The 14,307-nt window shown below is 50.3% G+C and overlaps 1 protein-coding gene across 1 annotated transcript in view; it reads right to left on the bottom strand.

Moving 5' to 3' along the window:
• Window positions 1-14,307, bottom strand: part of FRAS1 (Fraser extracellular matrix complex subunit 1) — a 164,752-nt gene that overhangs the window by 22,772 nt on the left and 127,673 nt on the right. The window contains exons 37-50 of the mRNA XM_051618261.1: window positions 13,615-13,862; window positions 12,034-12,182; window positions 11,747-11,909; window positions 10,855-10,990; window positions 9,689-9,885; window positions 9,162-9,315; window positions 7,935-8,198; window positions 7,647-7,835; window positions 7,129-7,248; window positions 6,514-6,693; window positions 3,516-3,640; window positions 2,751-2,891; window positions 1,599-1,826; window positions 811-924 (exon numbers count right to left, since the gene is read on the bottom strand). Of these exons, the coding sequence (XP_051474221.1) occupies window positions 811-924; window positions 1,599-1,826; window positions 2,751-2,891; window positions 3,516-3,640; window positions 6,514-6,693; window positions 7,129-7,248; window positions 7,647-7,835; window positions 7,935-8,198; window positions 9,162-9,315; window positions 9,689-9,885; window positions 10,855-10,990; window positions 11,747-11,909; window positions 12,034-12,182; window positions 13,615-13,862 (2,408 nt within the window). The remainder of the gene's footprint in view (window positions 1-810; window positions 925-1,598; window positions 1,827-2,750; window positions 2,892-3,515; window positions 3,641-6,513; window positions 6,694-7,128; window positions 7,249-7,646; window positions 7,836-7,934; window positions 8,199-9,161; window positions 9,316-9,688; window positions 9,886-10,854; window positions 10,991-11,746; window positions 11,910-12,033; window positions 12,183-13,614; window positions 13,863-14,307) is intronic.

The following is a 14,307-nucleotide window of genomic DNA, read 5'->3' as shown; positions in this document are numbered from 1 at the left end:
GGCTCGGGAGAGGCCTGGCTCTGCCAAAAACATTTGCCAACAGCCTCCAGTTGAAGGCTTCAGCCAGGACAGCTCATGCTGGCTGTAAGCCTGAGCTTGTCCTTCTTCCAGTTGACCTCCTAGGGATGTGCCTCGGTTCCACCACATGTTGCCTTCTCTTTCAAAAGAAAACACCTTTAACAGCAGGAGATAAAGAGAGAACTGAGCTGCCTGAGCCTGCAGGGCTTTTGCTGAAATCAAGAATTTGAGCTGAGATGGCCACTGCTTCATACAATTTCTTATTACAGTGTCTTCCAAGCCTTCTGTGGTCCTGTGATTCTACTTCTTTGCAGCTACTGCTGGACCTTCAAAACTAAGCACGAGAGAGAGACTTTCCTGGGGTGTTGTTTGGACTTCAGCAAAACAAAGGCAGGCACAGCAAGCAATCCCTACGCAGCACGTCTCTGAAAACCAGGTATCTCTACCATGGCCTCTGTGGCACATCATCAAGACTTCTCCACCATCAGCAAAGCTGAAAACACACCCTGGGGAGGAGGGACAAGGGGTAGGATGTGTCTGCCCAGGAAGGGGGGCTGCTCATGCAAGAGCTGAGAAGAGCCAAGCTTGATGGTCCAGCTGATGAGAGAGAAGGAGAGAGTCCAGGAAGCAATCTGGACACCTCTGCCTTTTCCAAGACAGTTCATGGGCACAGAGGAACACTTCTGTCACAAAAAAACCAAAAATGCTAAAGGATTAGGATGTTCTCCTCTGAAGTTCCTTCTCCTGAACAGCCTGAGAAACCATCTAAGCTGAACCCAGGCAGGCAGTTACCTTGCCATCCATGTACTCCAGCCACTGCAAACCCAGGTTGGTGACAATCCTGGGTGTCCCATCATCCACAGAGAGAATGTCCACCTTGAAACGCTGAGGTGCTGCTGTCACAACCTGACCAAAGTTCAGAGAGAGGGCTGTTACTTTGGGAGTCAGACCCTCATCCACCTTATCAACAGCTTTGTTCATTTCAGCTCTTTTCAAATCAAGGTCCTGGGGAGGACTTCGCACACACAAAGGCTGGTACACCAGGGAGGAAGTAAATGGCATCCTGAGAATACTCAGCCCTCATCTTCAGGGGAGCAACAGCAGCTAAGACTCCCCCTCTCTGCCAGGAGGTGGCTTTCTGCTACCTAGAGAAGGTCTCCCTCACAACCTTTCTGGTGGAATCACTAAGGTTGGAAAATACCTCTAAGATCATCAAGACCCACGTTCAGCCCAACACCACCATGCCCACTAAACTGTGTCCCAAAGTGCCATGTCTACATGTTTTTTGAACACCTCCAGGGCTGGTGACTCCACCACTTCCCTGGGCAGCCCGTTCCAATGCTTGATCGCTCTTTCAGTAAAGAAATTGTTCCTCATCCAGTCTAACCTGGAGCAACTTGAGGCCAATTCCTCTTGTCCTGCCAATTACTTGGGAGAAGAGAACAACCCCCACCTCACTCCAATCTCCTTTCAGGCAGTTGTAGAGAGCAAGAAGGTCTCCCCTCAGCCTCATCTTCTCCAGACTAAACAACCCCAGCTCCTTCAGCCGCTCCTCACAAGACTTGTTCTCCTCCCCTTACCTTCTTCCCCTTGTCCTCCATAATGAAGAAGGGATTGGTCCCATCAGACACGGTGAAGGTGAAGCCATCCTCCAGTGTGTTGCTGCCATCGTGGCTGTAGCTGACACGGTTCTGGTAGATGTCATCCATGGTGAAGGTGGTGGCTTGGTGGTAGCGTTGCCCGTTGCTGCTGCGTTCGATCAGGCCGTGCCGGGGGGGCTGGATGATGGTGAAGGTAATTGACTCAGCCTGCAGTAAGGAGACAGAGTGGCAAAGCTGGTGTCATGACCCCAGGGCCTGGTCCTTCCAGCTCCAGATGCCTGGAGAGGAACTCTATGCCCAGTTTTTCTAGCACAGTGTTTCCAACCAGGGGCTGAAAAGCTGCACCCTACACTGGATTGAGTAAACCCAAGCCCTGCCCTATCTTTAACCCTCTCCCCAGGTGGTCATATACAAACCAAACCTATCTAGGCTGGACACATCACACCAAACCATTGCTTTGGCTGCTCTGGGGCAGCTCCTGCCCTTGTGACAACTCAACTCCTTGAACATCAGAGCAGTCCCCCATTCTGCAGCCACTCTAGGCAATGTGCCCCTTGTCACTTCCGTGGGGGTGGCAGCAGGGGTGCCTTTTGGGGCAGGATCTTTGGCTCAGGGCAATAGCAGGCAGCCAGGAGCTCTCTGGCTCCAGGGAAACCACAGCACAGTGAGGTAGAGCCACCAGGAGACCCTGGGTCTCCAGCCAGACCCAGGAGGACGAAGAGGCAATGCCATTTTCATCTGTGTCAGGCACAAACTCAATGCCAAGGCTGGACATGAGCTCAGTTCAAATCCACAACGTTCAGAAAGAAGGTGGGACAGGGCAAGGATTAGCTCTGATCACAACTTCTAAATGTTTCCTTCACAGGTTTGTTGCTTGTGTGTCTGAGAGAGAAGCCCAGAGGAAGCCACTTCTCAAGCTGGGGCTTTGCTCCAACACTCCACCTCTTTCAATACCAACTGGGCCCCCCACCCCCCAGGCTGTTTGCTGTTGTGGTCAGAGAGGCTATCACCACAGGGAGAGATGATGGTTGCTATCATCTGTCTCTTTGAGCACAAGCCTCTTTTTCTGACAGCCCAGATGTGCAGCAGAAGAGGGGAGGGAGGGGGCCAGGGGGAGGGGTCCTGCCTTACCTCCGTGTCAGCGTCCGTGGCTTTAAGCTCAAACTCTGTGATGGGTTTTCTCACCCCTTCCTGAACGGTCAAGCCCAGGCTCTGCACGATGGGCAAGGAGTCATCCACGGGGTTTATGGTGATGTCAAATGTCTGGCTGGCCTGGAACAGAAGGAAAAGCCTCTTTGGATGAATCCAGCCTGCCAAGAGTGCAGCTCCATTGAAACAGGAACGCTCTACGCAGACCCTGGGGGTCCACTTGGCTTCCTTTTGGCCTTGCCTAGTGAGTAAATATGAGCTTCTAAGCTCAGATCATGCAAACATGACCTCTCCTATCCCTCTCCACTAACTGATTCTCCCTCCTTCTGTGACATTTACGGACATCCACTTTTCCCTCCCTCATTCTACTCTGTGTTATTTGCAGCAATGACCTTTCTCTTTCAGAAAGTAGGAAGGAGACATTTCCCAAGGGTCTAACTGTGCTTCTGGGTGCACCACCAGTGCACTGGATCACAGCTGAGCTCCAGGAGCAATTGGTAAGCAGATGAAAACCAGACACTGAAATCCTGGCAAACCAGTAGTTTATCATGAGGCCACATGGCAGGGGGCTCACCCTGACCTCCCCAGGGCTCGCTCCCCTCCCTGTGGAATGGAGGATCTGCCACAGCAAAGGAAGCAAGAGCACCCACCACTGCCAAACTGCACAGGAGGAAAACTGACTCCCATCACATCCTACAGAGTCAAGAGCCTGCTCTGGCTCAGGCCAAAAACCGTGCTGGGACTCACCTGGTTCCTTCCATCAGACACAGAGAAGGTGAACGCGTCCGTGTGCTTCTCAGTGTCACTGGTGTGGACATACTGGATGCTGCCAGAGGCCAGGTCTGCCTGGCTGAAGGAACTAATTCTTGTCCCTACCAAAAGAACAATGGGGGAAAATGTGCAATAGGAAGAGTGAGGTAAGGCAAAATACGGGGAGCTGGACTTATCTAGCCATGAAGGCTCATTCTTGGCTTGCTCTGCTCCAGATCAGGCTGTACCATGAACCTCAGCTGAGCCAGGGACTGAGCTGGCATGGAGCCTCCTAAAAACTCAGTTCAACAACTTTGAAGGGAATGGAGTGGCAGCTCTTTTGCAACAAGAAGTACAGACTTCCTCCCAGATGTACACTTTAAGGATGGCACCTCACACTGGCAGGACACCCAGCTGGGGATGGGCTCGTCAGAGCAGAAGCTCTGAGCAAAACGGGAGATGGAACACTTGGATTTTCACTGTTGTGCAGGACTGATCCAGTCGTGGCATCACTGAGTAGGAGCAAAACGTTTCCTGCACTTTTCAAAAATGCCTTCAAAGACTCTGCTCTCTTCCCTTCCTTGCACCCCTGCATTTAGAACCGATGAAGCCTCTTTCTCAACACTGACTTTGAGGGCCACCTTTACAGGCTGCTCAGTGTGACACAGACACCGAAGGCATTTTAAAAAGCACTTGAGCCTTTAAGTCTCATTGTTGCATTCAATAATTTTATTGCTCTTAAGAAGAACCAAAACCCTGACAAAAAGTTGTTCACTAAATGGTTACTGACAAGTACTGGCCACCCAACACAAGATACCAGGATCTGCAACAAAGAAATGAGCCCAACCTGGATGATCAGCCAAGCCTCCCTCAGAGCTCATTAGCTTTTAAGGTTTGTGCTCTCTTTTGAATGCTCCAGTACCCCCTCCTTAGGTTTAGGTCATTTAAAAGATAAGAACAACCCTTTCAGAGTGTGTGACTCTCTATCTTTCTTAGTCCACCACAGACATGAAAAAGCACAGAAATTGGAATCACAGAATATTAGGGGTTGGAAGGGACCTCTAAAGATCATCAAGTCCAACCCCTCTGCCAGAGCAGGACCAAAACCAAACTATCACTCAGATAAGGCATCCAGACAGGTCTGGAAAGTCTCCAGAGAAGAAAACTCCACAACCTCTCTGGGCAGCCTGGCCCAGGGCTCTGTCAGCCTCACAGTGAAGAAGCTCTTCCTCATGTTGAGGTGGAACTTCCTGGGCTCCAGTTTGAATCCATTGCTCCTCATTCTGTCACAGGGCACAAGTGACAGGAGCTTGTCCTGCCTTCTTGCTGCCCTCATGTATTTATAGACATTAATTAGATCCCCCCTCAGTCTTCTCCTCTCCAGACTGAACAGCCCCAGGTCTCTCAGCCTTTCCTCATCAGGCAGGTGTTCCAGTCCCTTCATCACCCTCGTAGCCTCTGTCAGAATCATTCATGAATGTTTCAGTAACAGGAGGGATAAAATCTTTAATCTAACTCTTTCAGGTCCCCAAAGTACAAGACGCACTGTTCAGTTTGCAACTTAAAACAAAAATATTGCAAGTTTTAAATTTTTCTCTTGGCAGGGGGTTTTTGCTTATTGTAACTTCCATTCCTTACTCCTACCCTTGTCAGAGGACAATTTTCAGTGTGAGAAGATGAGGCAAACCATGCACTAACCCCAGGCTGTACAGGGACTGTCCACATCTTGAAAATACACAGCAGGTATTTCCATTTTCATCTCATGTTGATGAGAGACCTAATTCCAAGAAGAAATGTAACCTTCTGGGAGTATAATCTATATCAGAAGAGCATAAATTTAGACTGCTTGCTCAGAGAGGGGGAGGACACTCACAGTGTCAGTGGGCATGGAAGGCAACTCTCAAATTCAGATCACATTTGCAGGTAATGATTTTCTGAGTTTCACCAACCTCACCTCCCTAAACTACCAGAATTCATAGAATCATAGAATGGTGAAGTTCACAAGGGACCTAGAAGAACATCTAGTTCAAACCTCCCTGCTATGAGCAGGGACACCTCCCACTAGACCAGACTGCACAAAGCTTCATCTAACCTGGCCTTCAACACCTCCAGGGAGGGGGCTTCCTTCTCTAGACCTTCTCCAAAAGCTCCATGTCCTTCCTGTGCTAAGGGCTCCAGAGCTGGACACAGCACTCCAGGTGGGGTCTCACCAGAGGAGAGGGGCAGAATCCCCTCCTTGGCCCTGCTGGCCACACTTCTTTTGATGCAGCCCAGGACACAATTCTCCCCTCAGCCTGGATTTGTGCCTGGGGTTGTGCTGACCCAGCAGCCCAGGACACAATTCTCCCCCCAGCCTGGATTTGTGCCTGGGGTTGTGCTGACCCAGCAGCCCAGGACACAATTCTCCCCCCAGCCTGGATTTGTGCCTGGGGTTGTGCTGACCCAGGTGCAGGACCTTCCACTGGACCTTGTTGAATTCCATGAGGTTGGCATTGGCCCACCTCTCCAGCCTGTCTTCCCTCTAGAGTGTCAACTACATCACTAGAGTGATGACACAGCTTGGCATCATCAGCAACTTGCTGAGGAGACACCCAATCCCACTGCCCATGTCTCCAGCAAAGATGTTGAACAGCTCTGGTGCCAGTACTGACCCCTCAGGAACACCACTGGTCACCTGCCTCCACTTGATCCAATGTATCCATCACATCAGAACGTAGCTTCCTTTTAAACTAACTCAGTGATTAGTTCCCTTCCTGCCAGCTACAGCTGGGAAAAGAGGCTGGTGTTGAAGGTCTGGTGATCATCAAGGCCTTCCCTCCACTCACCCTCTTCTCCAACTCTCTGGGTTAATGACCACTTGATTTCTAACAGGAAACATAATTCTATGTTGCTGCCCCCCAAGCACATTTTTCCTGCAGTCAATCTTTGGGGCTCAAAAGCCCTCCAGTGCTTCACTGCTGGAAGTATCCAACTCCCAAAATACCACCCTGCTAACCTGGGGAGGCCACGTGCTCCAGGTGCCCCAGCTGTGGCTGCCTGGTCACCTTGTACAGCAGCTGGGTTGGCTCGCTGTCCTGGTCTGTGGCAGAGAGCTGGAGGGTTGTGATGGTCTTCGCTGAGTTCTCATCCAAGACCAGCCCTTTGTTAGCCAGGATGGAGGGGGGGAATCGGTCCTCTGAAAGGGTTAAATATGAAGCTGAGTGAGAAGAGAGTGGCCCTCCTGCCCCTGGTGTGATTCAAATCAAACTGTGCTCAAGCAAAAGCCAACAAACACACCAACACCTCCCAGACTGGTAATTCCAAAACAGGTAGGCCAGGCCTTGGCCTTATTTGGGGGGCTGGCAACATTATAAGATCTTCAAGAAAATCTAAGCAGTCTGAAGATACCAAGGGGAATTTCTCTGTCTCTTCCAGTGAGTTTGTCAGAAGCCAAAGAACTAATCCTTACACCCGTGAACTCTCCCATGCCTCAAACTTCCAAGGCATTCCAATTAACAACGAATAAAAACTGCACCCCAAGAATTACACCAGCATTTGCAGCAGGTGTGGGGTGGGGAGCCCTCAGGCTCCAGCTCTGCAGCCAAAAGAACTTCAGGCACCATTTTTTTACCTAATACACTAATATAAAAAACCTGGTCCGTCAGTTTGTGGCCATTGGCATCGATCACGTCAAAGGTGAAGGCGAAATGACCACCAGGATCCCCCTCCTTGTGACTGTACAGCACTTGTCCTGCAGAGAGGCAGAAAAGAGGTGGCTTATTATGGGCTGCATCATTTAATTCTTCATTTGGAACCAGGCCAGCACTATCAGCTGAGGGATCTGGGGCTTAACAGAGCTCCTAGATTTGGGTTTCATGACTTTTTCCTCTTGATTCTTTTTCTCATGCTGAGGGGAACTTTTTGATGTGTTTCTGTTCTAACATAACAACCTTTTCTTACTTCTTTCCCCCTCCCTTCCAGGCTTCAAGTCATCCTTCCCATCTCATAAAGACCACAGAACCCTAGAACATCTCATGTTGGAGAGGACTCACAAGGATCATCGAGTCCCACTCCCTGCTCCTTGCAGGACTACCTTAAATCAGCCACATATGACTTGCCATAATCATCTAAAATCAAGCACACACTCACCTTTATTTATATCAGCCTGGGTGAAACTTTTGACAGGTCCTTTGACAGAGATCTGGACCAGATTATCAACTTGGGTCAACTGCAGATGACCCACACTGGGATCCCTCCTCATGACAAATCTAATCATTGTGTCATCTGAATCAACAGCTGCTGCTTTCAAGTGCTGGTCTGTGAGGTAGGCTGCAGAGCCTGGACCAGAGAAAGAAACCAGAAACAGCTTCAGCCAATCCAGCAGAGTGACTCAGGTGGGACCACACAACAACACCATCCTCCTCCCTCTCCCCGTACCAACTGGGAGCTGCAGGCCCCTGTTGACAGCTAACGTGGGTGGCTGCTTCTCTGGCAGCTCCATGAAGAATTCCAGCTTTCCCGTTTGCCTGTAGAGACCATCAGTGATGGAGAAGCCAAACTCGTCCGTTTGTGCTGCAGCACCACTCTGAGTGTAAACCATCAGCTCATCCAGAATGTCCTGGTAGGTGAAGGATGAGCCCGTGGACACCAGCTGGCCACGCTCCGGGGGCTCCGCAGCCGTCTGCCTCCGGCGGAGGTGACCTGACAACAGAGGGGTGAAAATGATGGGGAGAAGTCAGCCAGGTGGAGCCTCTCCGTGTGCCACCTCTGTGGGGTGCACCCAGGTGGGCAGAGCCTACCTGGAAAAACTGAACGAAATAACCTGCTCATTGCTGGAAGTCGTAAGGATGTGGCTACACACGTGAGACGTGGGAAGCGGTGCAGAGAACCCCCCCGGAGGAAATGGGGCAACACAAAAGGGAACTCCCCTGGGAAATGCAGGGAGTTGCCCTTTCCCCTGTCCCACAGAGAGTGAGGGACAACTCTTGAATCATAGAAGGACAGGGGTTGGAAGGGACCTCTGAAGATCATCTTGTCCAACCCCCCTGCTGCAGCAGGAACACCCAGGGCAGGTCACACAGGAACGTGTCCAAGTGGGGTTTGAAAGTCTCCAGAGAAGGAGACTCCACAGCCTCTCTGGGCAGCCTGTCCGAGGGCTCTGTCACCCTCACAGCAAACAAGTTTCTCCTCATCTTGAGGTGGAACTTCCTGTGTTGTCACTTGGTGCCCTCTCCCCTCGTCCTGTCACAGGCACCACTGAACAGACACTGGCCCAGTCCTGACACCCACCCTGCAGATATTGATAGACATTCATCAGGTCCCTTCTCAGTCTTCTCTTCTCCAGACTAAACAGCCCCAGGTCTCTCAGCCTTTCCCTGTATGACAGATGTTCCAGTCCCTTCATCATCCTTGTAGCCTCTGTTGGACTCTTGCCAGCATCTCCGTGTCCCTCTTGAACTGGGGAGCCAAGAACTGAGCACAATACTCCAGATGTGGTCTCACCAGGGCAGAGCAGAGGGGGAGGAGAACTGCTGGTCCAAACATGGACTAAATGTGTTCTATATACACATGCCAGGCTCCTCTCTCACATCAGGAGACACAGATCTCCCAGATACAAAGACACAGCCACACAAAGACATTCTCTTTCACCCTCCCAGGACTCACCATGCTGAGGACTTTTGGTAACCACAATGACAAGCTCACTGCTCTGGGTGTCCAGGTCCTGCAGGCTGAGGGAGGCGTTGGTCAGGACCACACGTGAGCCCTCATGCACTGGGACAGGCTCCAGCACCATCCTTGGGGGCTCATCGTTCTGCCGCTGCACGGGGCCCAAAGGCACAGAGTCAAAGGAGGGAAATGGCCAAAGGGAGCAGAACACTGCCCATCTGATCAAATAGCAGCTACCAAATGGTGGTAACTGGTGCTGATATCCATTAGTGGGCTACCACAGCCTCTCCACATCTACCCAGCAGCAAGACTGCTTCTAAGAGGGAGGATAAGCCCCAGGGAAGAGACTGCAAGTGGCAACTCTTCTCTGGTATCACAGGCAAACGATGTGCCTGTACTGGGGGAAGGAAAGGAGGAAGGAACCTCCCTTTAATCCCCTTCCCACCTATTACAAAGGGCTGAGGAGCACTTTCCAAGTGTCTGTGTGAAAGGAGAGGGCTCTGGCAGGCAGAGCCCAGGTGTACCTGGATGGTAATGTTGATGGTCTGCAGCTCGGACTGGCTGAAGCCGTCGCTCACGTAAAAGCTGAAGGTGTCGCTTGTCGGCTCGATGCTTTCATGGATGCTCTGGAAGTAGTAAATGCTGCTCTCCAGAACATCTTGGAGGGAGAAAGATGCATCTGTGGTGGCAGCAGACTGGCTCTGTGGGCCAAAACTCTCGCCTGCAAACCAGAATTCCACTAGTGAAGGGATGTTTAGTTCACTGATGAATTAAAGTGAACGCAGCAGAGTGAGGAGAAGAACGGCAGATGGTGAAGGGTGCAGCTCGTGACCTCTGCAGAAAGCAACATCTGCTGCATGAGAGCAGGCACTAGGGAAGCTGCAGCTGTGTGCATAGTGCAAGCACACCCATGCCCCAGAAATCCACAGGCTTTCTTCAGAGATGAGACAGGGGCAACACAATCTTGACAACAAGCTTCACCTTGCAAAACTAAGTCTCACATCCAAGAAAACCACCCAGTTGTTGCCTTTTCAAGGACGGACTCCAAATCTGGAGTTGACCCATGGGGAAGAAAAGAACAGTTTCCCACAGACACCATTAGCAGGGGTGATGTGCCATGGTTAGCAAGCTGTGGTCTCCAGAAGAAATCCAATCCCTGTTGTAACAAGCCCCTACACGGGCCAACCCACTGTGACATTTTACAAAGGCAAGTTATGACTGAAGGAAATCGTATGATGCATGACACTCCTGTCAGGGCCAGGCACAGGATGAAGACAAGTCTGGATGAACATCCTTGGATAATGTGGCATAAATCCTACCTTTTTCCTGATAAGACAAGGAGACATGACAAGGTTACCAGCCATGCTCTGCCACAGCTCTCACAGCCTTAAAAGTAGAGCATGAAGAAGCCAAGGTGGAGCATGAAGAAAATACAACACATGGGCTTGAAAAGGCTCCTGATGCCCCAGTCTCTCAACGTGGACCAGTCTCCAACAAACAAGCATCAGCAGAAAATGCTCCCCAGAGACAGTTTATCTCCTAACACTGACTTCACAAGCTCTTTCCCATCAACTGATGCCAACCAGCACTGCAGTGAGGAACTGTGGTGAGACAGAACATGCTCCAGCATGGCAGCTCCTACATTCCCTTCCGCCAGCCAAGAAGAAGAAGAGAGAGCCAAGCAATTTACCTGTCTTGGTGTTTTCGATGCAGCCATACATAGGTAGGGTGACAACTGTGACCCTCAGGTGTTCCTTGGCAGCAGAATCATAGGCAGCAGCCAAGTGGTGATGAGCCAGCAGTGGGACACTACCCCCCTCATCCACCTGGAAAGCAAAAACATGGGACAAAAACTACTGGCAGTGCACACAACATGCACCAACACACAAACTGTCACGGAACGAGTCTGTCTCTTTGGAGCAGCCTTGTCTGGCTGAAGGCTGAAGTCCTGCCCCATCCTCCCCTAGGTCTGTTAAGCATGAAATCAAGGTGGGGGGGTGAGGTGGGATGGGAAGAACAAAGCCTGCCTGGCTCCTGAGAGGAGCCTGTGGGTGCTTTGTCAGGGCAAGAAGAGAAGTGGCAGAGTCGTGCTGACCTCTTGCGAGGTGAAATCTGCATTCCTTGTTGAAGGGAGCCTTTTGAGGGCAAGGGAGGGGGAATGTAAAGCTGGAAAGGAGGGAGATGACTTCAGAAGGCTTTGATAAGGAGACTGAAATGCTGTCTATCAGTCCAAAGCACCAGATGTTTTCACACTTCTCTTCTGCTCATCTTTTACACATAAGTGGGTGAGAGAAGGGATGACATATTCAACAGGGATAAGTCAGGCTTGTTCCATTGATATCAACAGGGCACTCCAGGGAGATCCCAGCTCCTGTAGAGATGAGGTTCAGGGATGCAAGATGCAGCCTTACCATCAGCCTCCTCTGGCCTCCAAGTACTCTGTTAACCCTTTGCACTCCCAGGACTGCACGTGCAACACCGACTTTCTTCAGCAATTTCCCCAAAACTCCAAGAAAACTCTTCAGTTCCTCACAACTGAGACATCCTTCCCACTGTCCCTACTATCCTGGGTAGCCACTTACAGTGATATGGTCAGCAAAAATCATGAGAGCCGGTGTTGTCTGGGCAGATGTGATGGTGATGGTGAACATCTGTCTGTCAAGCTGGTTGTTATCAGCATCAAAAACAGTGAAGTGGAAGATGTCAGTGACTGGCTGCTTGCTGGTCTCAACCATGGTGGAGTAGCTGTGAAAGGCAGAGCACAGCCTGGGTCAGGCAAACATGTCCCATCCCTCCATGTGGAGGCATTTCAGTTCCTAACCCTCCTTCACGTTCATTCATGGCTTGAAGGAGAATAGCTCTTTGATACCTGATCCTCTGGTTGTTGATGTCTTCCATGGTGAAATTAGAAACCTTGGAAAGCTCTTCATGATGAGAGCCAGACACTCGTGAGAGGGTGCCATATGCAGGCAGAGATATTAACTGGATTCTTATCTCTGAGTCAGGAGAATCGTCGTCCTAAATGAGAAGGAAGAGACCAAATCAAAACAAGGTTGGCTTTTGTTTCCCTCCACTCAAAATAATATGGTTTCTAGGGGAATTCTCCTAAGGGAGCTGGGTCAGACCTGCCACTGATGGATATTAAATGAAGCTTCTGTTGATCAGAGGAGAGTCAACTGGGTTGACATTCTCAGAATCTACCATAAAATGTGTATTTCATTTCCTCTTGGCTCAGAGAGCTTTTCTCGTGTCCTTGTACCACATCAGCATGATCCCCCAGACATAAACCTGGTATTTTTTTTTTTCTCAAGTTACTTTTACACTTCCATAGGACTGGACCATTTATATAATACAGTTTTCCTGACTCCAGATCAAGTGACCCAAAATCTAGCTGAGAGCTGGCAGATAGTCACTGTTGCTCACCAGTGCTTCAGAGACACTGAGCTAAGTTCAGTTCTTATGAAATCAAAGGTTCATGTGGAGCAAAGGGGCAAAAGGCAGATCCACATTAAACTGAAATCTGATTTTGGCACTATTTAGTAACATTAAGTGCAGCCACCTCTATGATATCACAACTCAGATGGCATCTTTCTTCTAAAAGCTCTTGTTGGCTGCCTGCAAGGTAAGACCTATAGCAGAAATCATCATATCCTCAACATATGGGTCAGGAATGAAACCCTCTTTGTCCCAGCTGTTCTCTTGCTCAGGTTTAACCTGAGCAGCTTCCTTGCCAGCCCTCCTCCTTATCAGGACAGATCCCAGACCTGTATCCTGACTGATCTCCTGGCAAAAAAACATCCACCTGCCTTCTTATCCTACCTCCCCCCCTGCAGTTCCCTAATTATCTCTGCCAGCTTCTACCTTAGGTGTCTCCAGCCCCACACATGCACTGCAATCTCTCCTCCCTCCTCCATTGGGGGAACATCTCTGCATACCTGCAATCCAAATACCTAAGGCATTTGCTGCTAAATCACCTGCAAGGAGTAAAACACCTTCCTTCTGAATGTCACCAAGCAGGGCAACTTCTGTACAACACACAGCTCCTGGGACCCACTCCAAGCTACCTAGGAGTGAAGCACCTTGGGTTGCTCAACCCCCCTCCTTCAAACACCTTGAGCAAAAGAACCAGCAAATTTTGGAAAGGGAGTGAGGAGGGCTGAAATTTTCAAGGAATTATCTCTTAGCAAATCCACGTGCTTCATGAGCAGGTTTGTTTGATAGAAAAATCTGGGCTTAACTCAGTTCACCTCTGTTAGAGTCAAGCAGCAATAGCCCTGAAACCCTGTTGAATGAAAGAGTCTATGATCCCCTTTTTGGCAGCAGTTGTCAGGACATGGTCAAAACTTGAATGCTCTGCCAAGAATCCACACTGACAGCAGAAAAGTGGAGGGGGGATAAGGAAAAGGAGGCTGGCAGCATTCCTTGGGTTTAGACATAGATGGGAGCTTACAACGTAGGCGAGGTGCAATCGAGAGAGAGTCACAGAGCTTCTACTGGCCACAGTGACTGCCAACAGGCAGCCCGGGGCCAGCTGAGGACCTTTGTCATCCAGCAGGGACACTTCCACCCTCAGCACTGTGGTCACCCTGGTGACACCATCGGTGACAGAGATCTCCATGCTGTCCTCTGCTGCTGCTGAGCCATCGTGCACGTACTGCAGAGCGTTTCGAGTGATGTCCTCGTAGGTGAAGGTGTCACCTTCCCAAAAGGAAAATGCACAAGGTCAGAAGGGCTCAGGTTCAGGGCACCAACCCGATTCAAATGACCTGAGGACTTAATCACAGTGCTAAACTGGCACTGGATGCCACCAAGGCTGTGAGTTATGAAGACATTTATTAAGGAGCTGGTAGGCATGCAGGGCAGAGAACCAGCTGGAACCTTCCCAGTTTCAGAGAGGCAGAAAGACTTCCCCATTCTCTGGGAGTGCACAGATCCTCCTTTCTTCCCAGCTGCTTTGTAAGAGCCTGCCTGCCACAGCTGGAGAAGGCTTCCTTCCCTCTCCACCTCTTCTGCTTGCATTACACTCCTGAAGATCATATTTGTCATCTGATCACACGCTGGAAACCACTGCCACCAAAATCAGCTCCCCAGGAGCTTTCAACTGCTGGATCACAACAGGTTGCCAGAGGCTTCCGTGGAAATG

This window comes from Apus apus, chromosome 4 (assembly GCF_020740795.1).
Source record: "Apus apus isolate bApuApu2 chromosome 4, bApuApu2.pri.cur, whole genome shotgun sequence".
Lineage (NCBI taxonomy): Eukaryota > Metazoa > Chordata > Aves > Apodiformes > Apodidae > Apus > Apus apus.
Note: the sequence above shows the minus strand (reverse complement) of the source record. Positions and strands in the feature narration are given on the sequence as shown.